Below are 23236 nucleotides of genomic sequence, written 5' to 3'. Positions count from 1 at the left end.
ATTTTCTGAGTAATTATATGATTCATATTACCTATATACATAGATATAATAAGTGATTATTATCATTACGTTATTTTATTTTATTTTCTAGTTGATCCAGTACTATACTACTATACAGTGTACCTGGTGTTGCTTCAACGTTATAGTCGTAAATCTTTTATTGCTATATTTTATTAGATATTGACGATAATTAAATAAAGTAGTCAGAGAATATTTTTACTGTATATTATAAAGGAAATTTCTTGAGTTTGATCATATTTTAATTATTCTTAAAATAATAATATAAATAATTAAAAATTAAATACAAAGAAAGGAAAATAATAATAAAATGATAACAATATCACTCTTGTCAAATTAATAACTCTTTGAATAATTGAATAAAAATAAATTAAGAGAAAGGCATTACATTTAAAAAAAAAATTGAATCTTATGAGAGCTGTGTTGGGCTTCCTCTTTCAATGCTAAGCCCAAGCCCATTTGAGGGGTTTCCTAAAAATCCTAACCCTAATTTCCACCTCCTCTATATATACTCATTAGTTGTGGGTGGAGGCTAGGTTAGATTTGAGAGAACAGATTTGAGAGAAAAATTTGAGAGATAATTATTTGATTGTTTGAGCAAAGCTTTATGCTTTGCATTTAAGATATCTCTAGAGAGAGTTTGAGTGAAACATCTCTAGGGTAGTTTGAATATCACCATTGTTGGAGAGGTTGAGTTAACCACCACATTGGTGATTCTGATTATTTGTAACCATTATTTTCATAGTGAATTTTTGATCTGAACTAGGTCCCGTGAGTTTTTACTTCTTCATTGAAGAAGGTTTTCCCACGTTAAATCTGGTTGTGTTCTTCTTCTCTCTCTCCTGTTTTGTGATTTTTTGTTTTGATTTTTCCGTTGCGCTACCCGACCTGGTGAAGTTCAGGCCGAGGTATTGCCGAGATCCGTGATCAGGATCTTGTTGATTGACTTCCGCACAAAGGCCCCTGAGCCGATCTGAGGGAACCGAGTTTTCCCAACAGTGGTATCAGAGCCCGAGTTCGACGGGTTCTGAGGGAGATGAGATGGAGACCAGTGGTATAACTCATAATGGAGATATGTTCAAGTTGACCGCAGACAATTTCACTTATTGGAGACCGATGATGGAAGATCATCTCTACTGCAAAGATTTGCATGAGCCCATTATCCTTGATGAAAGACCAGCAGGCAAAACTGATAAGGAGTGGGAGATCCTGAGTCGGAAGGCGGTAGCCACGATCAGGAAATATATTGACAAAAGCCTCTTTGAGCACGTGTCCGAGTTCACGAACGCATATGAGTTGTGGACGAAGTTGGAGTCCATGATTCAGAAGAAGACTCCCATGAACAAAGCACACCTGGTTCGCCGACTTGTTAAGCTTGAATACAAGGACGGCATGAGCATGATTGAACACCTGAACACCTACAAAGGTATTGTGAATCAGCTGTCAAAGGCTGATATGAAAATTGATGAAGAATTGCAAGCATTGCTGCTGTTGAGCTCGCTGCCAGAAAGCTGGGATACTCTGGTGGTGACCCTGAATAACTCGACTCCAGATGGAAAATTGAAGATGGATGTCGTGACAGACAGCCTCCTGGGCGAAGAATCCAGGAGAAGAGAACGAGGTACTTCGAGTACGTCTGGGGCCAATGTGGCTGAGAACAAAGGGAAATCTGACTCCCGGGGTAGAAGCAAAAGTCGGGGTAGAGGTCGTGACAGAAGAGAAAAGTCCAGAGGTCGGTCAAAGCCGAAATATGAGTTGAAGTGCTTTTACTGTGGAAAGACAGGCCACAAGAAGCCAGACTGCTGGACCCTGCAGAATGATGAGAAGAACGGCTCTGTGAAGTCGGATCAGATTATTCCCAAGAAGAGGGAAGACAAGAGCACCACTGCGGTGGCTGCCAACCCGGATGCCGAGATATTCCTCCTTGGTGAGGATAATTATTTGAATGTTGCATATGATGACTGCACCTGGATTGTTGACTCTGGTGCCTCCTTCCACGTTACTCCACACAAAGGTTTTTTCTCCTCTTATCGAGGTGGTGATTTTGGAGTCGTGAAGATGGGAAATCAAGTGACCAGCAAGATTGTTGATGTCGGTGATGTAACTCTGACCACGGATGTCAGATGCCGACTTGTGTTGAAAGATGTAAGGCATATTCCTGACATGCGTTTGAACCTAATCTCGGTAGGAAAACTTGATGATGCCGGGTTAGTGAACTACTTCGGTAGTGTTAGATGGAAGCTGGCCAAGGGAAACTTGGTCGTGGCCCGAGGTAAGAAAGAAGGCTCCTTGTACATGATGCAAGGAAAGATCAATGGCGGAGAAGCTAATTCTGTTCTACATGAACCTAGCTTGGAGCTATGGCACAAGCATCTCGGCCACATGAGCGAGAAAGGGCTACAGATCCTGAACAAGAAAGGATTATTGACCGGGTTGAAAGGCCAAGCGTTGGAGAGTTGCACGCATTGCCTAGCTGGAAAACAGCACCGGGTTTCTTTTGTGAGACCGGATCAACCTAGACGACGCAGGTATATTCTTGACCTCGTCCATACTAATGTATGCTCCATGTCGGAAAGATCCCTTGGAGGAGCTCAGTACTTTGTTTCATTTATTGATGACCATTCCCGCAAAGTGTGGGTATATTTGTTGAAATCTAAAGACCAGGTACTCTAATCCTTTAAAGAATTCCATGCAATGGTTGAAAGGGAGACTGGCAATAAATTGAAGGTGGTCCGATCTGATAATGGTGGTGAGTATTGCGGCCCATTTGATGCATACTGCAGAGCGGCCAAGATCCGACTTGAGAAGACGCCCCCCCCCCAAGACTCCACAGTTGAATGGACTGGCTGAGAGGATGAACAGAACTATTGAAGAGAAGGTACGAAGCATGTTATCCAATGTCGGGTTACCAAAATCATTCTGGGGAGAAGCCGTCAAAACAGCTGTTGACTTGATCAATCTCTCACCATCACAGCCACTTGAAGGAGAAATTCCAGAAGAAGTCTGGACAGGTCGAAAAGCGGCCTATAATCAATTGAAAGTGTTTGGATGCCGAGCTTTTGTGCATATCCCTAAAGATGAAAGGGCTAAACTTGATGCAAAGACCAAAGAATGCATTTATCTTGGTTCGCCGAGATGTGAGTTCGGTTTCCGACTTTGGGATCCAATCAATAAGAAGATAGTGAGAAGCCGAGATGTGATCTTTCATAAGAATGAGAACATTCATGACATCTCGAAGCCCAAAGTCCGGGTTACTGTCTGACGTGAAGAATCCATCCCTCCTGTCCGAGCTGAAGCAGGGGGAGAAAATCAAGAAAATGAAGAAATTGATGATCAGCAACAAGCTGAAGATGACCAAGACACTGAGGTCCGAGTTGATGATGAGATCCGGGATGTGAATGATGAACCGGGTTCTCAAGCTGAAGAACAACCGAGATATCCAACTCGAGAAAGAAGACCCTCTACAAGATACCCATCTGATGAATACACCGTTGTTGCTGAAGACGGTGAGCCTCAGAGTTATGATGAGGCTGTGACAAGCTCAGAGAAAGAAGAATGGGAAAAGGCAATGCAAGACGAGATGAAGTCTATGCACGAGAATCAGACTTATGAGCTGACTGAGTTGCCAAAAGGAAGACGAGCTCTGAAAAATAAATGGGTCTACAAGATTAAAAATGAAGAGAACGGGCAAAAGCCGAGATACAAAGCCCGGATTGTAGTGAAAGGCTGCAATCAGAAGAAAGGAGTTGATTTTGAGAAGATTTTTTCTCCTGTTGTGAAAATGACCTCGGTCCGAACCATGTTAGCCATGGCGGCTTCGATGGACCTCGAGGTAGAACAAATGGACGTGAAGACGGCATTTCTTCACGGTGACTTAGAAGAAGAAATATATATGGAGCAACCTGAAGGATTCCAAGCTCCAGACCAAGAAGATTTGGTATGTCGGTTGAAGAAGAGCCTCTATGGCTTGAAGCAAGCACCTCGGCAGTGGTACAAGAAATTTGAATCATTCATGATTGATCATAAGTTTGAGAAGACTGAAGCTGACCACTGCGTATTTGTGAAGAGGTATGAGGCTGGAGATTTTCTGATTTTGTTGTTATATGTTGACGACATGCTTATTGTAGGAAAAGATAAATCGAGGATAGCCGCCCTGAAAAAGGCGTTGAGCTCGTCCTTCGCAATGAAGGACCTCGGCCCTGCAAAGCAGATTCTCAGAATAAAGATTATCCGAGATAGATAGAAGAAGCTACTGTGGCTGAGTCAAGAGAAATATATTGAGAAGATTCTGAAGAGATTCAGCATGGAGAAAGCCAAAACAGTGAGCACCTCCCTAGCCGGACACATAAAGCTGAACCAAAAGCAATGTCTGAGATCTGATGAAGACAAAGATGAAATGATGAAGGTCTCGTACCAATCCGTCGTCGGAAGCTTGATGTATGCAATGGTTTGCACTAGACCCGACTTGGCGTATGCTGTTGGAATGGTAAGCCGGTATTTGTCAAACCCCGACAAAGAGCACTGGGAAGCAGTGAAGTGGATCTTCAAGTACCTCCGAGGTACAACCGACTTATGTCTCCGTTTTGGAGAAGGCAAAGCCGAGTTGCAAGGCTACTCGGATTCTGATTTAGGGGGAGACGCCGACTCGAGGAAGTCGACTATAGGATATTTGATGAGATTTGCCGGAGGAGCTGTCTCTTGGTAATCAAGACTTCAGAAATGTGTTGCACTATCGACAACTGAGGCTGGGTACATTGCCGCTACTGAGGCAAGCAAAGAGATGTTGTGCAAGAAGAAGTTCCTCATGGAACTCGGCCATGATCAAGACAAGTACGAGCTGGGTTGTGACAATCAAAGCGCAATCCATCTTGCGAAGAATTCGACCTATCACTCCCGCACTAAGCATATTGATGTGAGGTATCACTGGATCCGGGATGTGGTGGAAGGTGGAGAGCTCGAACTCGTCAAAGTGCACATTGACCAAAATTGGTCCGACATGATGACAAAGCCGGTTTCAGCAAGGAAATTTGAAGACTGCTGTGAAGGAGCCGGGTTGATGCTGAAGCCGACGCATTGAAGTCGGAGGGGGAGATTTGTTGGGCTTCCTCCTTCAATGCTAAGCCCAAGCCCATTTGAGGGGTTTCCTGAAAACCCTAATTTTCACCTCCTCTATATATACTCATTAGTTGTGGGTGGAGGCTAGGTTAGATTTGAGAGAACAGATTTGAGAGAACAGATTTGAGAGAAAAATTTGAGAGATAATTATTTGATTGTTTGAGCAAAGCTTTTTTCTTTGCATTTGAGAGATCTCTAGAGAGAGTTTGAGTGAAACATCTCTAGGGTAGTTTGAATATCACCATTGTTGGAGAGGTTGAGTTAACCACCACATTGGTGATTCTGATTATTTGTAACCATTATTTTCATAGTGGATTTTTGATCTGGACTAGGTCCCGTGGGTTTTTACTTCTTCATTGAAGAAGGTTTTCCCACGTTAAATCTGGTTGTGTTCTTCTTCTCTCTCTCCTTTTTTGTGATTTTTTGTTTTGATTTTTCCGTTGCGCTACCCGACCTGGTGAAGTTCAGGCCGAGGTATTACCGAGATCCGTGATCAGGATCTTGTTGATTGACTTCCGCACAAAGGCCCCTGAGCCGATCTGAGGGAACCGAGTTTTCCCAACAAGCTAAACGATAAACTCCATCTATGTGTTAATGTATATATGCATGGTGTCAGCATAAGATGTAGCGAGCCAACAGTAAAAGAAAAAAACAACAATTTTTACAAGATAAACCCCTATGAATTTTTGTTGAAACATATCCTTCTAAGTGATGTGTCTCATTGGATCCCGAGTTGTAGCGAAAAAATGGACTAGGATCGTTGCCCCAAGGCAAGGTGCCACATCTTCACTCAAATATGGTGACAAGTATGTCAGGATCCAAACACGCTTATAAGTGAGCGTGACGAGCTAGAAATGCCCAAGGGATAAAGATGTGATTAGAAATCTGAGACACAGGAACCTTAACATAAAAGTTGAGAGAGCTAGCAGAATTTGCTAGAATGAGAGTGAATATTGTATGCTTGCAAAAGATTAAGTGGGATGGAGAAAAGGTTGAAAAAGTGGAAGGCACCAATTTCTAGTTGTGGTACAAAAGTAAAAATGGGGTGGGGATTATGATCAATAAAAGATTAAGAGACAAGGTTGTTGATGTCAAGAGAAAAGCTAGATTATTTTCGTTAAGCTGGTGGGAGATTTAATTTTAATATCCTAAGTTTGTATGGCCCCAAGTTTGAACTACAAGTATCAAGTAAGAACCAATTTAGGGAAGATTTGGATGAGTTTTTACGAGGGTATCACATGAGAAGATTTTCGTAAAAAGATATTTAAATGGATATGTTGGACAAAGTAATGGAGGTTTGACAGAATTTATGAAAGTTTTGGTTATCGGACTAGAAATTAGACTAAAGAAGATATCTTAAATGGATGTTGGCAAACACTTGTTTTTGGAAAATAGACACATATTTAATCACTTATCGAAGGAGTAAAATTATAGTCAAATTGATTTCTTAATTTCTAGTTAGAAGAGAAGATAGAACCTCATTTGTAGATAGTAAAGTCTACCATGGATAATTGTAATTGCGTAACATAAATTTGTGGTTTTAAAGGTTCAGTTAAATAAAATATAAAAAAATGCGGAAGAGTTATGAGAACACGAGAATAACATTATGGAAGTTACAAAAGGAAAAACAGAGTTGAAGAAAAGAAAACTTTTAAAAGGACCATGACACTTAGATGAAGAAGCAAATGAAATATGGAACCGTCGAGATGATTATTTGTATTCAAAAAATGGGAAGGGAGGTCTTGGGAGAAAGAAAAGGGAATGGATTAAAAAAAAAAAAAACTTAGTGATGGAATAAAGAGATGTAGTAGGCAATCAAACAAAAGAAGAATGCGTTAGATATATACATAAATGTCCTAATGAAAGAACTTCCAAAAGTTTGGCTTGACTAAAAAAATGTTAAGAAAATGAGAAACTACAAACAAAGTTTTCTCCGATTTTGTAAAAAAAAAAAAGAAAAAAATTGGGAGTAAATACTTATTCATAGAAAGCATAAGCTGACTAAGATGAGGCACCCAACGAAATGTCTACAAAAGAAGGGTTTTATTAATCTCCTTTTAAATAAGATAGTTATCTTATGTTATAGAGAGAAAATGAGTGGGTCCTACCATTACAAACAAAAAAAAAAGAAAAAAAGTGAGATACGAAAATCGAAGTGAGAGAAAATAAAATAAGTTACTTTATGTAAAAGGAGAATAATATTTTCCATAAAAGAATTGGTGAAAATAAAACCATCCTCCAATGGAATGTAGCATCTAACGTGTAAAAAATACTAGTTAACAGCGGTCTTGAACTTAAATCAAGTGGTATTAAATTTAAAAGAAAAAGTAAAAATTATTTATATTATTTTTAGCAAACAAAACTATTTGTTTTTAGAACTGAAAAAATAGTACTTATTTAGGAGTAAATCAACGTTATAAAAATCGGATTGGTCCAGCCAATCCGAAAATCGGTGAACCGGTATATAATCGGTCCATTTTTCATCTTGGACTTGGCATATAATGGAACCGGTGCCACCAGACCACTTTTTATAAAAATCCTTGATTCAACCGGTGACCCAACCCGATTCATTAAAAATAAATTAGTTTGTTCTTATAAATTGATGTCTTTCTTTTTTTTACTATCACATACAAATAGTTTATTTTCTTTTGAAATATTTGAGTGACCTGTTGCTTATTTAATTACATAGGTATGTATCTACAACACTAATTATTATCTTGGTTATGTAATATGCAGCGAATTTTGATTTGATTTATAGATAGAGATGTCGTCTATTGAACCTGAAGCACCAGTATCACAAGTGTTATATATTTGATTGATCTTTTGTTAAATAATGATGTGTAATTTATTATTTTTCATAATAAAATATTTGAAATTAATATCATTTTTTATAAGTATTTGAGTATATTTATAATTTTTTAATATAAATTATAAATTTACATATACTTACCGGGTTATACGGTTAAATCAATAATTCACTTGTGAAACTAATGATCCAATAATTCAATACTTCAACCATCAATAACCAAACCAAATTTAATAAGATTAAGTAAAACTGCTCTCATATTAATTTAGCAGCAATCTTAACAACTGAAATCAAGTGGTATTAAATTTAAAAGAAAAAAGAAAAATTATTTGTTTCTAGAACCGAGAAAAGTAGTAATTATTTATAGAGGAGCAAAACTGCTCTCATTAATTTAGCAGCAATCTTAACAATTCAAATCAAGTGGTATTAAATTTAAAAGTAAAAAAAAAAATAACTATTGGTTTCTAGAACCAAAAAAAGTAGTACTTGTTTAGGAGCAAAACTGCTCTCACATTTATTTATCGGACAGGCAGTTGTTATCACCAAGGGTATTTTAATTCTCGATGGTTGTAGCGGGAAAGGGTTAATTATTAAATTAAAAAGGAAAAAAAATAAAGTTGGTAGAAGTTAGTGAACGTTGTGGCTAAAAAGTAACTAAAGGACGAAATGAAAGTTCAAGGAAAAAATCATTAGAAAACTGGTACGAATAAATTAAGGGGTTTGCATCTACTGTCCAATAGGAAAAATAGAGAGTTTTTTGCACGTATAATATTTTGTGGGCTTCACATTTTTTAAAGTAAAAAAAAATTTAAGACACGGAAAATGAATCTCTATAATATGACCACTTTATTTTTGCTACAACATAATTCTTATAAAACCCATAAATTAAACAGTAAAACTAATACCAACAGCCGAGGAGATTAAAGTTGATAGGGGTAATAATCATACACAAAAAAAAGACACTACTTTTTTTGTTTTTGTTCATTTTTAAAATATTTTGTTGTCTTTGTTCCGTTTTTATAGTATTATATTAGCAGTTACATGAACCCGGCACAGACTAATTGTCGATTAAAGACTAATTGGATGACTAATTTGGTGATGTAAGCTGTTGTTTAAGATTTCAGTTATACATGAACCCGGCACAGACGGCTGAAATCTCAGTAGTTTCTTATATACTTATAATTGAACTATTGCTTGTTATAACATAAAAATTTCTCTTGCTCCTATGTTTATATTAAGGATGTGCAAAATAACCAAAAAATTGAATCGAATCAAGAACCGAACCGAATCGTCCCTTAAAATAATCAGTTTTTAAAAATCAGTTCATAAATCGAACCGGTTTTTAAAGAACTAGTTCATGAACCGAACCGGTTTTTAGAACCAGTTTAAGAACAGAACCATTTTGAACCGAACCGTTTTCAAATCATATCAAATTGATTTTTATTTTTTTTTTATTTTTTTTCTTTTCAAAAGAGGGTCGACCCGAACCGTTTCCGAACCGGTTTTGAACCGAACCGAATCATTTAAACCAATTCGGTTCGGTTTTTCAAAAAAACCGGTTTGGTTCGACTCATGCATATCCCTAGTTTATATTGTACTTGATCACATGAATTAGGAAACTTAGTTCATAAGATAACAATTCCGATCAACCTGAATCATTCTCAATTCAGGGAAAATTTGGCACTTTTCAATGAAAATAAAAAAATCCATGAAATCATCCACTAGGACTACAACTAAATGATATAGTTATGATACTAAGTTTGATTTTCGGCACAATTTTAATTTGTCTGCATTTCTCTGAAAGAGGTTCGGAATTTGCTAAAAGATGCTACATAAGTTCCTTAACAGGACAGTAAGAAGGTATATGTATACACGATGGACAGGGGTTATCAATGATTCACTATTATTTTTTCTAAGAATTGATTTTGTCTTTTGAAAATTTTTAAAATTTTTATAATAGGGCGAGTTCTAGTACTTTGGAATTTTTGGACTGTCTATTTTAATTTGCTTTAGACACCGAGATTTGGGTATGCCATTAGGTAATAGGTATATCCATTTTATTGAATCTGTTACTATAGCCATGACCATGTATACATCCATGGAGTATTTTAAAATGGCATTCACTGGTCAATTGGCGGAGCGGATTGGAGGGGAGGGGGGCGAAAATTAATTTTTTGTCTCGCATAATATTAATATTTTCTTTACCTATTGACCTCATATCTTCATGGAACTCATTTAAGTAATTTCTTATCAAAATATTAACATTTAACTATTTTAAAGACTGAAAAAATGTACCATTGGCCGAGTACGACATAAAAAGTAGTTTAAAACAATAATTAAAAACAAAGTGTCTTAACTTTTTTCCTTTTTTTTGAAACTGATCCTAATTATTTCTTTGAGGTGAATCAGAACCTTCCGGTATCCCCACAGATTCGACTCTTTGAGGCGTCTATAGAACTAATCCAGAGTTCGAGTGCGAGTCTAAGGATTACGGTACTTATGCCCCTCCCCAGATGATGTTGGTGGGATTCGAACCGAGGTCCTCTACTAAAACAATGTTTTTAACTACAATTTTTTAAAAAATAAAATAAAAGACTGCAACCAAGTTGCCCTAAAAAGTGAATCTTTTAAATTAGAGCAAACTCATTTTCTTTATATGAAATCACTACACAAAGATAAACACTACCATGCAAATGAAAAGAGAGCAAAAGGATGGTAAAAAGGCCAAAACTTTCATTAACCAAAACATAGCATATAAAAAAAAAATACAGAAAATGTTACACATAACACACACATTAAGTAAAGTAGAGGTAGATTTTAACTTAGATCTCAAATCAAAACTTCAGAAGAAGCACATTTAACAATAACAACAGTATTATGTTTAATCTTCAACTGCATTTAATTTTTTTCAGTTTTTTTTGGGGGGGGGGGGCGCCCACCCTAGCCTCCCCTTGTCTCCGCCACTATATATGTATTTCTCGTTATAATTTGTAATGATTTTACTTTTCCTTTTCTTATCTTCTTTTTTTCAGTTTCCCTCGTGTAATTTTTTGCTTTCGTCCGGCCTTATGCTAAACATCTTTGAAAAATTCATAAAATTTTCCAGATTTCAATTGTTATTATTTATAATTTATCACTTTTCTAATAAAAAAAAGTTTATAGTTTTTAAATAAAACTTATTTTGGTACTTTTCAACCCAATATATTTTATAGGCTTTGCAGAGGTTGAGATTTTGCAGCAGAGACATTCATCAATGGGACCCATATTTTTTAAAATAAAAAAATTAAGACACACAATTTGATAAATCTATATATGGCAGGAGATTTATACTTCTGCGGTGATAGCATAAATATAAATCCCATGTTTTATATATTACTTTTTTTTGTTTTTTTTTTTTGTGGTAAACAAGAGGGGCTAGAGCTCCAAAAGAAACAAATAGAAAAATATAAATGACAAAAAACTAAAATAGAAAGCAACTAAAAAGACTACTCCTAAGTCTCAACAGTGCCAATTCCAGGAACAAGAGTATCTGCTAAAATCAAGGGATTATGAGGAGGAGAAGAGTGAATACAAAGGTCAAAGCTTTTGTTGATAGCATCTTTTGTCAACTAGTCTACACACGTATTAAAAGATCTGGAGATACGAGTAAACGAAACAGATCATTCCTTGTCCAACCAAACTCGAATCCTAGCTACCAAAGGCAGCTTTCGAGTGTCATTACCAATGATGGTAAGTAAGCTTAATACTTGTAAGGAGTCACTTTCAACAGCTACATTCCTCCAGCCATTCAAAGCAAAGGATAGTCCATAGAGCACTGCCCAGAGCTCAACTTGAAGAGGGGAACAAGAACCCAAAAAGAAAGAGAAGCCTCCAAGCCATTCCCCATTACAGTCCCTAAGAAGCCCATCACAAGCTGCTTTATCCTTAGACACAGCCCCATCAATATTGAGCTTAACAGAGCTTTGTGAAGGACAAGTCCAAGAGGAGGCAGTCACGCCAACAATGCAATGACTTACCGCTTTGGAATTTTGATAAATTTATTGTATAATGCAATGACTTCAAAATTATTGCAATAAAAAATCAAAAGAAATATAATGTATATGTGTAACCTCTGAGTAACATAGCTAACAATTTGCTATTATATAGTTATGTGCTTCTTCTTCTTCTTTTTCAGATGAGATTTGCAAGGCATGCATATGCAATGGCGGACGCACCTTAGAGCAAGTGTCTGCACTTGCAGACACAAAGTTGGGGGAAAAAAATTCACATTAGATGGGTGCTTCAATTCAAGTAAAAGAAAAAAAAAAAAAAATAGGAAGATTAAAGGAAAAAGGTAAAAATATGTCCAACCCCTATAATTAAAAGCTTAAAGTTTAAACCCTAGCCCATTGCTTTGTCTCTTTTTTTTATAAATTTTATTAGCTCTAAATCTTAATAAACATCAACATTCCTGAAATTCAATCTTCATCAAGTGGAGGAGAATCTCACGGGATTTTTCACGTTTTTTGTGAAACAAAAGTGGCCAACTTTGGATCAAATAGACATCGACAAATGTTGGTTTTTGATCGATTAACTCTTATAATTATACTATTTTTTTGTGTTTATTTTTAAAAAAATTATCATTATCTATTATTTCCTTAAAACTTTGGTTGATTCACTAAAGCTTTATTTTTGAAGTGGAAGCAAAAATTGAATCATGATTATGATCTTTAAAATAAAAAATAAAAAAATTGTGCAGACAAAAAGAAAATATCCTAGGTCCGCCACTGTGCATATGCATTGCTTTTAGTTTACGAACGTAGAGAAACGAAGATTAAATTGTTTTTTACATAAAAAAATTGATTAGCCCAAAAGATATTAGGCCTAACCACATACAGTTGAGTCTGTTCTAATTCTATGTAGTGTCTAAAGTGAGACTGCAATGAAATCTGGTGGGTTGTGTGTTGGTAGTAATTTTCCGAAGATAGAGTTATCGTTCTCAAGGAACAGGTTGAATTATTTTTCTTTGTATTTTTCTGAAATAAGGATTCTTGAATTGAAACTCAATTGTTTTTATAACAAGAAATTTTTTATAGTCTTTATCAATTATTAAAACTGATCTAAAAACTAAAGAATTGGTTTATCAATATTAAGGACTTCTGGGTATATCTCAAATCTTGGGTAACCGAAAATATTTGCATTCCTGCAAAATCGTACATTGCTATAGCATCTTTATCTCAGTTTCTGAGTTACTACAGCAAGTTTAGCTGAAGCTTTCCAGGTTCAACAATAAGGTTCAAGAAAGACTTTTCCCAAAGTTTCTTGAATCTTTATAGAAATTTATATCAGAAAACACCTTCGATTATTTCTAACAAAAAAGGGCTCATTTAACACTTAACAAAAGTCCATTTCCCAATTTCCTATTGTTGAAATACTCAAAACTCATTCCCATGAAGCTTTTGAATTAAAAAGATAAAAGTATCAAATGAATGAAGATTAAAGAAACAATAACAATGCACATTAAGAAATTTCACCCAATCATTTTGAATACCCAGAAAAAGAAAGGAATTAGAAACCCATTTTTAAAAACAACATTGCAGAGATTAAAGAAAAAGAAACATGCATTTAGAAATGAAATCAAGGTTAATCGTACAAATCAAAGTACCGATTACTAACTAGGACAAGAGAGATTTAAACTTCACTTGCATGCACCATCGATTCTCTTTTTCGGCGAAGATACTTTGTCATTGCACTTCGAGTTCATCTAACAACACTCAGCCTTGAAAAACAACTCACTTAGCTTTCAAGTAAATCTAACAACACTCTGAGTCTTCTAAAAACAAGGAATAACGAAGATTGAATTTCTAAATCTAAAACGTGTCTCATTTTTTTACAACCCACACAATTAACTAAAACAAAAATCCTTTGTATTAGTAGCCGTCCATCTTCTTATTCATCCAATGGTGAAAATATGTTCTCACTTCCATGAAGTTGATCCACGTGACTACTTCAAAAGAAATACCTAAAAAATGAATAATTACACTTATCAGTAAAAATAAAGTAACTTGGGCTTGGCTACTTCTTCTTTTTTGAATTAGGCCATATTTCACATTCTTTCAGTCCATTTTCCTGTAATTGTCAACCCAAAGAGATTTAAAATAATATAAAATAATACAATAATTATATAAATAATTTAGTGCTAACAAAATACCCCAAACTTAGGTAATTGCTTGCCCTCAAGCAATCAGACAAACATTCATTCAGAACATAGTTTGTTAGCTCGAAATACATATTCACATAACAAAACATTTTTAATTTTAATAATTCAGTTAAATTTATCAACCATCTATGCAAAATGTCACACTTCTTAAAGTATTGACCAGGCTTAATGTTAACCAATTTCTACATCAAATTAATTATCCAACTACATTCAATCAGCAATCATAGAAGCATTCAATCAAAAATTCATGCACTTTCAAACAGTTGCAACCCTTAATTTAAACTGATTCCATTGACATTCCACTGAATTCCTTTCCAGACATATTCAATCAATCACACTCTTTTTTTTATATAAGAAAGTTCACTCATTATCATCATGCATGAATGCTTCCAACCTACACCATCATTTAGAAACTTGAAGTCCAATATGCTACCTCCATCAGAGGGTCTTTAAGGCTTGTAACGAGGCAGGGCTAAGATTTTTGTTTTTCTGGTCACTTGGCTAATTAAGCTGACCCTTAGTGTCTAACTAATCCTCATTACCTTTTTTTGATTTTTGCTTAAACAAGACAAAGGGAAACTACTGACTCTCTCCTCCTTTTTGTATAACTTCCTTCTCTTTTTTTTTTACTTTTGCCTCTTTCCCTTTTTTATTTTTTTTTTTTAAACAGAGAACTCTTCTTTATAACATCACTTGTTCCTCCTTTTTTTTAATACCTCATGATCCTCTTTTCTTTTTCTTTCCCTTCTTTTTTACAACCAACTTCCCTTTGCCTTATTTAGCTTACTGTAATTCTGAGCTAATGAGAATTAGCTAAACACTAAGCTAGCCATATAGGGTGGACAGGGAATTTGACTTATAATTCCAGGGTACATGATCAGAAAAGAAAGGTTTCAGACTTAAATATAGGGACCAAGGGATATAATTAAAGGGTGAGGCTTTTGGCTCTAGGCTACACATTCAGAAACAATGCCCCAATCATACAGAAATAGCATATTAGTCATCCAAACAAAGTGCAGTATTCAAAACACCAATACACAATGACCACTCACAAAGGAATAGAGTGTTTAGGTTCAAATACCTCACATGGGTTGTTAATCCAGTGGCTTACCAGTGAATCAACAAATCAGGGATCACAAAAAAATTGTATGGCATGTAATTTGATTTTAAGCTTATATAATTACTGATCAACTAAGTTAGATCCTTAATTGACTAGGAATTAACTTAATCAAATATGATTATACTTAAGCAGTGATAATGTTAAACACATCAGGTTATAAATTATTTCCAAGTTACCACTCAGCTAATCAAGCATTCAAAATCTTTAAATTTTTATCATTTTTTAGGCTCAATTAGCAAATTGTTGGTAACAACATATAATCACCCCAAACTTAAAATCAAGTTGGGTCCTCAAAGCAGAACATAAATATATATAAAAATAATAAATTGAAAAAATTAAAATAAAATAAATAAATAAATAAATAATTTATAATAAATAAATTAAGAACCTGGGTACCAACAAGAAATTTTAGCAGCAATATGTGTAATACAGCTGGTTACTGTAATTAGAATTGAATTCTGCAAGAATCTCTCATGAACTTGAAATTGGAGTTAGCAGATAACAAGAAAAATATGTGAAAAAGAAAAGAAGAAAAGGAAAAAATTTAAGAATTCTAAAATAGATTCACAAAAGGAAATTAAAATCAAACACCGTTCCCCGGCAACAGCGCCATTTTGTTGGCAGTAATCTTTCGAAGATAGAGTTATCGTTCTCATGGAATAGGTTAAATTATCTTTGTATTTTTCTGAAATAAGGATTCTTGAATTGAAACTCAATTTTTTTTATAACAAGAAATTTTTTATAGTCTTTATCAATTATTAAAACTGATCTAAAAAGTAAAGGATTGGTTTATCAATATTAAGGGCTTCTGGGTATATCTCAAATCATGAGTAACAGAAAATATTTGCATTCCTGCAAAATCATACATTGCTATAGCATCTTTATCTCAGTTTCTGAGTTACTACGGCAAGTTTAGCTTAAGCTTTCCAGGTTCAACAATAAGGTTCAAAAAAGACTTTTCCCAAAGTTTCTTGAATCTTTATAGAAATTTATATTAGAAAACACCTTCGATTATTCCTACACTTAACAAAAGTCCATTTCGCAATTTCCTTTTGTTGAAATACTCAAAACCCATTCCCATGAAGTTTTTGAGTTAAAAAGATAAAAGTATCAAATGAATGAAGATTAAAGAAACAATAACAATGCACATTAAGAAATTTTACCCAATCATTTTGAATACCCAGAAAAAAAAAAGGAATTAGAAACCCATTTTAAAAACAACACTGCAGAGATTAAAGAAAAAGAAACATGCATTTAGAAATGAAATCAAGGTTTAATCGTAAAAATCAAAGTACCGATTACTAACTAGGACTAGAAAGATTTAAACTTCACTTGCATGCACCATTGATTTTTTTTTCGGCGAAGATACTTTGTCATTGCACTTCGAGTTCATCTAACAACACTCAGCCTTGAAGAACAACTCACTCAGCTTTCAAGTAAATCTAACAACACTCTGAGTCTTCTAAAAACAAGGAATAACGAAGATTGAATTTCTAAATCTAAAACGTGTCTCATTATTTTACAACCCACACAATTAACTAAAACAGAAATCCTTTGTATTAGTAGCCGTCCATCTTCTTATTCATCCAATGGTGAAAATATCTTCTCACTTCCATGAAGTTGATCCACGTGACTGCTTCAAAAGAAATACGTAAAAAATGAATAATTACACTTATCAGTAAAAATAACGTAACTTGGGCTTGGTTACTTCTTTTTTTTGAATTGGGCCATATTTCACATTCTTTCAGTCCATTTTCATGTAATTGTCAACCCAAAGAGATTTAAAATAATATAAAATAATACAATAATTATATAAATAATTTAGTGCTAACATTGTGACGCGAAATGATTTCATGAAATGACTGCACTAGTATTGCACTAGTGTTACCTTAGTATGGCGGCATTCTTTCTTATTGGGAATATAGGTGGCTTTAGGGGTGTGCATGAGTCAGGTCGGGTCAGATTTTTGTGCCGACTCAACCCAACTTGGTTTTTATAGGATAGGTATTTTGACCCGACCCGCTTTACTTTGATCCAAGTCAGGTCTGACTTGGTTTGGATTTTTTTGAACTACTTCAGAACCGGGTCAGATCTGACCTGACTTGGTTTCTGAAGTAGGTCAAATCTGTCCTGGCCCGTTTTTGACTTGGTTTCAAAACATGTTTTTATTTTTATTTTTTTAATAATTATTGTCTTTTTTTAAACTCATGTAATTTAATTATTTATTTGTTTTAAAATATATAAATTTTATAATAAATTTGATATTTGTTGAATAAATAAAAGAATGTAATTTTAAGCCCATGCACATGTGAAGCAAAATTAGTGAAAATTAATGAAAAGTAAAGGATGAGAGAACGTTCTTCCCATCTTAAGATGACAAATCACTAATTTTAACAATGATATATTATAAAATTACATAATGTCTACTGATAGGAAGTTCATAAATTCAAACCCAAATTATACAATTATTATTACGGAAAGATCAATTAGTTTAAGGCAACTCTTGGCTAATATGATTGTACATATATAATTTTAGTAATCAACTACAAAGAAAATAGAAAATTTTGACGGAATGTTTTTCTTTCAAAATTTCGATGGGAATGTGTTCTGACGAAAATTTCGACGGAAAATTGTTTAGAGGGAAATGTTTCATTTGAAACATCCGACGAAATTTAGATTCTCTAAAGAATTTTGACAGAATATTTTTTCCGTCAAAATTTTTTATCGCAATATTTTGTGTCAAAATTTTTTACAGAAATGTATTCCGTTGAAAATTTTGATTGAAATATTTTTTATCAAAAACCTGACGAAAATAATTAGTTCAAAATTTTCGATGGAAATGTGTTTCGCTAAAAATTTCGACGAAATTTTTTTTTCGTCAAAAAGTTTAACGAAAATGTTTCCGTCGAAAACTTTCGCCGAAATTTGAATTTTGTAAAGAATTCTTATGAAATTTTTTTCCGTCAAAAAATTTCGATGGAAATGTGTTTCGTCGAAATTTTTGATTAATATGTCTTTTTGTGAAATATTTTGACGAAATTTAGATTCTGTAAAAAATTTGACAAAAAAATGTTTCCGTCAAATATTTTTACAGAAATGTTTTAGTCACAAATTTTGATTAAAATATTTTTTGTTAAAAATTTTTGCGAAAAATGTTGGTGGAAATATTTTCGGTAAAAAATTTTAACGTAATTGTTTTACGTTAAAACTTTTCTTTTAACATAATTGTGATTTTCTTTTTCTTTTTTTCACATAATTGGTATGGATCAAGTTTTTGGTCAATGGGTCATTATTAAAACAAGTCAGGTCTAAAACTGACCCAAATAAAAATGGGTCACTCTTTAAATCCAATTCAAAAAAATAGGTATTTATGAGTTAGGTCAAGGTCATATCAAGAGCAGGACAAGTGAACCAGGTTTTTTACACACCCGCTTTGCTCGCTTATCCTATTTGCGGGATTCTTGACGGTGTACTGAAATGTATAGGCTTGTGAGTTTTATACTATTGTGTGCCTGCAAGATTACATTTTATATATATATATATATATATATATATATATATATATATATAAGGTTATATTTATCTCTTGTTGTATGAAAATAAATTGTCTTATGTTAGAAATAAAATTATAAGTGGGACCCATCTTCATTTCGTGTGTGTAGGAAATTTATTTATCTTATGTAACATAAGATAAATATAACCCATATATATATATATATATATATATATATATATATATGTATGAGATTCAATTCTCTCATATTATTGGATATAAATATCTCCTATTATAGACACGTAATGTAATGGGATCCACCACCATTAAAAAATAAAAATAAAAAAATGATGACATTATTTTGGATGTAAGCAGAGTGACATAAAATAACTCTCTAATGTAAAATAAGAAAATAATATATATATATATATATATATGTGTGTGTGTGGGTTTTATAAGAGTAATGTTGTAGAAAAAAGTGATTATGTAATGTTATAGAGATTCGTTTTGCGTGCTGTAATTTCTTTTTTTTTCTTTTTTCTTCAAAAAGTGTGGGCCCCACAAAATATTGTGTGTAGGAAAGTTTGTTGTGTCAAAAATTTTAACGAAAATGTTTCCGTTTAAAACTTTCGCCAATTTTGAATTCTGTAAAGAATTTTGATGAAATTTTTTTCAGTCAAAAAATTTCGATGGAAATGTGTTTCGTCGAAAATTTTGATGAATATGTTTTTTTGTAAAATATTTTGACGAAATTTAGATTCTGTAGAAAAATTTGACAAAAAAATGTTTCTGTCAAATTTTTTTACATAAATGTTTAGTTACAAATTTTGATTAAAATATTTTTTGTTAAAAAATTTTGCGAAAAATTTTAATAGAAATATTTTCGGTAAAAAAATTTGACGTAATTGTTTTACGTTAAAACTTTTCTTTTAACTTAATTGTGATTTTTTTTTCTTTTTTTTTCACATAATGGGTGTGGTCAAGTTTTGGATCAGCGAGTCATTATTAAAACAAATCAGGTCTAAAACTGACCCAAATAAAAGTGGGTCAGTCTTTAAATCCAGTCAAAAAACTAGGTTTTTATGGGTTAGGTCAAGGTCAAATCAAGTGAACCAGATTTTTTACACACCCCTAGTTAGCTTTGCCCGCTTATCCCATTTGCGGATTCTTGACGGTGTACTGAAATGTATAGGCTTGTGAGTTTTATACTATTGTGTGCCTGCAAGATTACATTATATATATATATATATATATATATATATATATATATGGTTATATTTATCTCTTGTTATATGAAAATAAGTTGTCTTACGTTAAAAATAAAATTATAAGTGGGACTCACATGTAAGAGGAGAAAGAGAAAATAGATATAAGAGTATAAGACCCATTTTTATTTTGTGTGTGTAGAAAATTTATTTATCTTATGTAACATAAGATAAATATAACTCATTTATATATATATATATATGGGATTCAATTCTCTCATATTATTAGATATAAGTATCTCCTATTATAGACACATGATGTAATGAGATCCACCACCTATTAAAAAATAAAAAGAAAAAAATGGTGACATTATTTTCGATGTAAAAGTGACATAAAATAACTCTCTAATGTAAAATAAGAAAATAATATATATATATATATATATATATATATTCTTTACTCTTTAATCTTTATGATTGGGTCTCTTCAGCTGTTATTGCACAAGATCCTTCGTACCGCTTAATATGATTCAGATAAAATCGAAGTGAAAGATTGTATAGTACCAAGCCTTGTTTTGGAATTTGATTTGCATAAAGAAAATTACGGAAAACAACCAAGGAAAATGGTGATAAAACACAAACTTTTTTAAAATAAAAAATAAAAAAATAAATGATATAATAGTTTAAGGAGTCTGGCGGGATTCAAAGGGAAGGAAGTTGGAAAATTAAAGTAAACAATAAAATAAAAGGAATGGATGAAGAGGCAAAGTTGCAATTTGAAATAAAGAAAAGGGGATAATTGATAAAACCAAGTCCAAATTCACTTGTTGCAAGTTGGGGATCCACTTGCACGTCCTGCGTAAGCTCTCCTTTACAAGAAATCAATAACAACAACAACCTTGTATTCTCTCTCTACTCATTCAGCTTCAATCTCAATCTCATCTCCTAAAAAGCTTTTAAAAAGGAAAAAAAGAAACAAGAAAATAGAAGAGAAAAAGATAAAGAGAAAACCCCTCAACAACAAAACTAGTGCAACTTGGTACTACAAAAATATATTAACACAAACCTTTGCCTTTGCCTTTGCCGTCTCTTACACTCTCATATATATGCTTTTGCTTATTCAACATCAACAAATCAAGAATACCCATACTCACACGCACTCGCTAATATTGCTGGAGAGAAAAAGAAGAGGTATTTTTAGTTATTATTATAAATAAAATAAATAAAAATGCCTTCTTCTCTTCAGCTGGAGAGGTTTAATCCTACCACCGACGCCACCGCTTCCGCCGCCATTGCTAACGGCGTAAACTGCCCCAGGCAGCCTCAAACGCCGCCTCCCGTGGCGGCGCGTCGCCTCGTGATCCCCCTTACGCTCTGTTTCTCTTCAGGTGTAGCCCCGGACACCGTGGCTCGCCAACACGCGCACATGGTGGGGCCCAACCAGTGCTGCTCCGTCGTGACCCGATTCATCGACGCCCCTGTCTCCGCCGTGTGGCCGGTTGTTCGGCGCTTCGACAACCCGCAGGGCTACAAGAATTTCGTGAAGAGCTGCCACGTCATTACCGGCGACGGCATTAACGTCGGCGCCGTCCGCGAGGTCCGTGTGGTGTCGGGCCTCCCCGCCGTGTCGAGCACGGAGAGGCTGGAGATCCTGGACGACGAGCGCCACGTCATCAGTTTCAGCGTTGTCGGCGGAGACCACCGTCTGAGGAATTACCGGTCGGTGACGACTCTTCACGCTGACGGAAACGGGACACTTGTCATCGAGTCATACGTCGTTGACGTACCGCAGGGTAACACGAAGGAGGAAACCTGCGTGTTTGTCGACACAATCGTACGTTGTAATTTGCATTCGCTCGCTCAGATCGCCGAGAATATGACCAGAAATCGTGAACTCAATTCTCAACAACACTGATAATGGTTCCCAACCAACTCTACCTTTTATTCATTCTCTCTCTATTTCTTCCCTTTTCTTTTTTCTTTTCTTTTCTTTTATTTAAAAAAAAAAAAAACTGTTTTGTGTCTTCCGGGTTTTTTTTGTTTCGAATATGGGTTCGGATCTTGTTGTATCATGGACTTAGATGTTTGCCCGTATTGGGAATTAATGGATGGGTAGATCAGTAGGGTTTTACGGATGGCAATGGTTGAATTATATGATATGTATATGCATATATGATATGTGTTCATATAATGATTAAATGATGTAGTTCTATTTTCTTTTACTTTTTTTTTTTTTAATTTCTTTCTATCTTTCTGAATGATTGGTGTTGTTGAGTTGTTATATTTCCCCTGAACTTAATTATAGCATTTCATCCGTATGGACTTGCATTCATTCATGTTGTTTTTGTGTAAATTCTCTTTTCATTTTAAAGCAGAGAAAATGATTATGAATTAAGTATGATTAATGTTAAACCTTAGATATATGTTTTTAAGCTGTGTTTAGTTTTTTTTATCGAAATTTGATGAGATAACTAATGGCTGAGCAAAAATATTTATTAAAGGGGGAACATATGGAAAATTCATGCAATAAAATCACTGACTTTATTAACTAATTCAGCCTATTTCCTCCTTCGCACTTTTGTCAAGGGAGATAACATGGAGATAAACAATGTTATATATATTTTTTTTATTTTAATCATATTTGAAGGTTGGGGATGCGACCAAATAAACCACTTGAGCACCCACGTACGGCATTTCTCTTTAGAATATAGTTTTTTTTATCGGTTTTTAATATTGGTGTTTGTGCAAATTTATATGTTCTTATCTTTTGATGATGACAACGGGGAATAATTGGGTACTTGATATTGAATTCCCATATTCAAATCCTATTAGTTAGGGCCATGCAGAGTGATAATTTATTGAAGAGGACTTTTATTTCGTGCAAATTAGATTTTCGGAAAGTGTTATGAAGGGTTTGCTAACCAATCACCCTTAATAGAAATAAAAGAGGAATGAGGGTAAATTATATGTCTTCATTGTAAATATTTCCACCCAAATCGTTCTTCTTCTGATCATCGAAAGATAAGATTATATGAACTTGTATAAACAATATATAGGAAGAAAAAAAAAACTCTATATATCTAAAGGAGAGCGTCGTGCGCGCACGAATGTCTATACGATCATGGTGGAAATAGAAGAGTGATAAGTGATAACCATACAATAGGAACTCGTATGAACACTATTGAAAGGGAAAAAAAAAAGGAAAAAAAATCAATGTCTAAAGGGAAGTGTTGTGGTCACTCGAGCATCTATACGATGATAGTAGAAATATTAAGAGTGA

General features: G+C 34.1%; 1 protein-coding gene across 1 annotated transcript; it reads left to right on the top strand.

Annotated features, from left to right (window-relative positions):
* Positions 1-21184: 21184 nt before the first annotated feature.
* LOC133314209 (abscisic acid receptor PYL4-like) lies at positions 21185-22042 on the top strand. The gene has a single exon (XM_061515653.1). It carries the CDS (start codon positions 21185-21187, stop codon positions 21869-21871), a length of 687 nt encoding a protein of 228 aa, XP_061371637.1. The 3' UTR covers positions 21872-22042.
* Positions 22043-23236: the final 1194 nt, after the last annotated feature.

This window comes from Gastrolobium bilobum, unplaced genomic scaffold (assembly GCF_033153095.1).
Source record: "Gastrolobium bilobum isolate Gb01-03AN ecotype WA unplaced genomic scaffold, APGP_CSIRO_Gbil_v1 utg108979, whole genome shotgun sequence".
In the NCBI taxonomy this organism is placed as follows: Eukaryota; Viridiplantae; Streptophyta; class Magnoliopsida; order Fabales; family Fabaceae; genus Gastrolobium; species Gastrolobium bilobum.
Note: the sequence above shows the minus strand (reverse complement) of the source record. Positions and strands in the feature narration are given on the sequence as shown.

Coding starts and splice junctions, on each gene's coding strand:
- LOC133314209 (XM_061515653.1), top strand. CDS start 21,185: ATGCCTTCTTCTCTTCAGCTGGAGAGGTTTAATCCTACCACCGACGCC.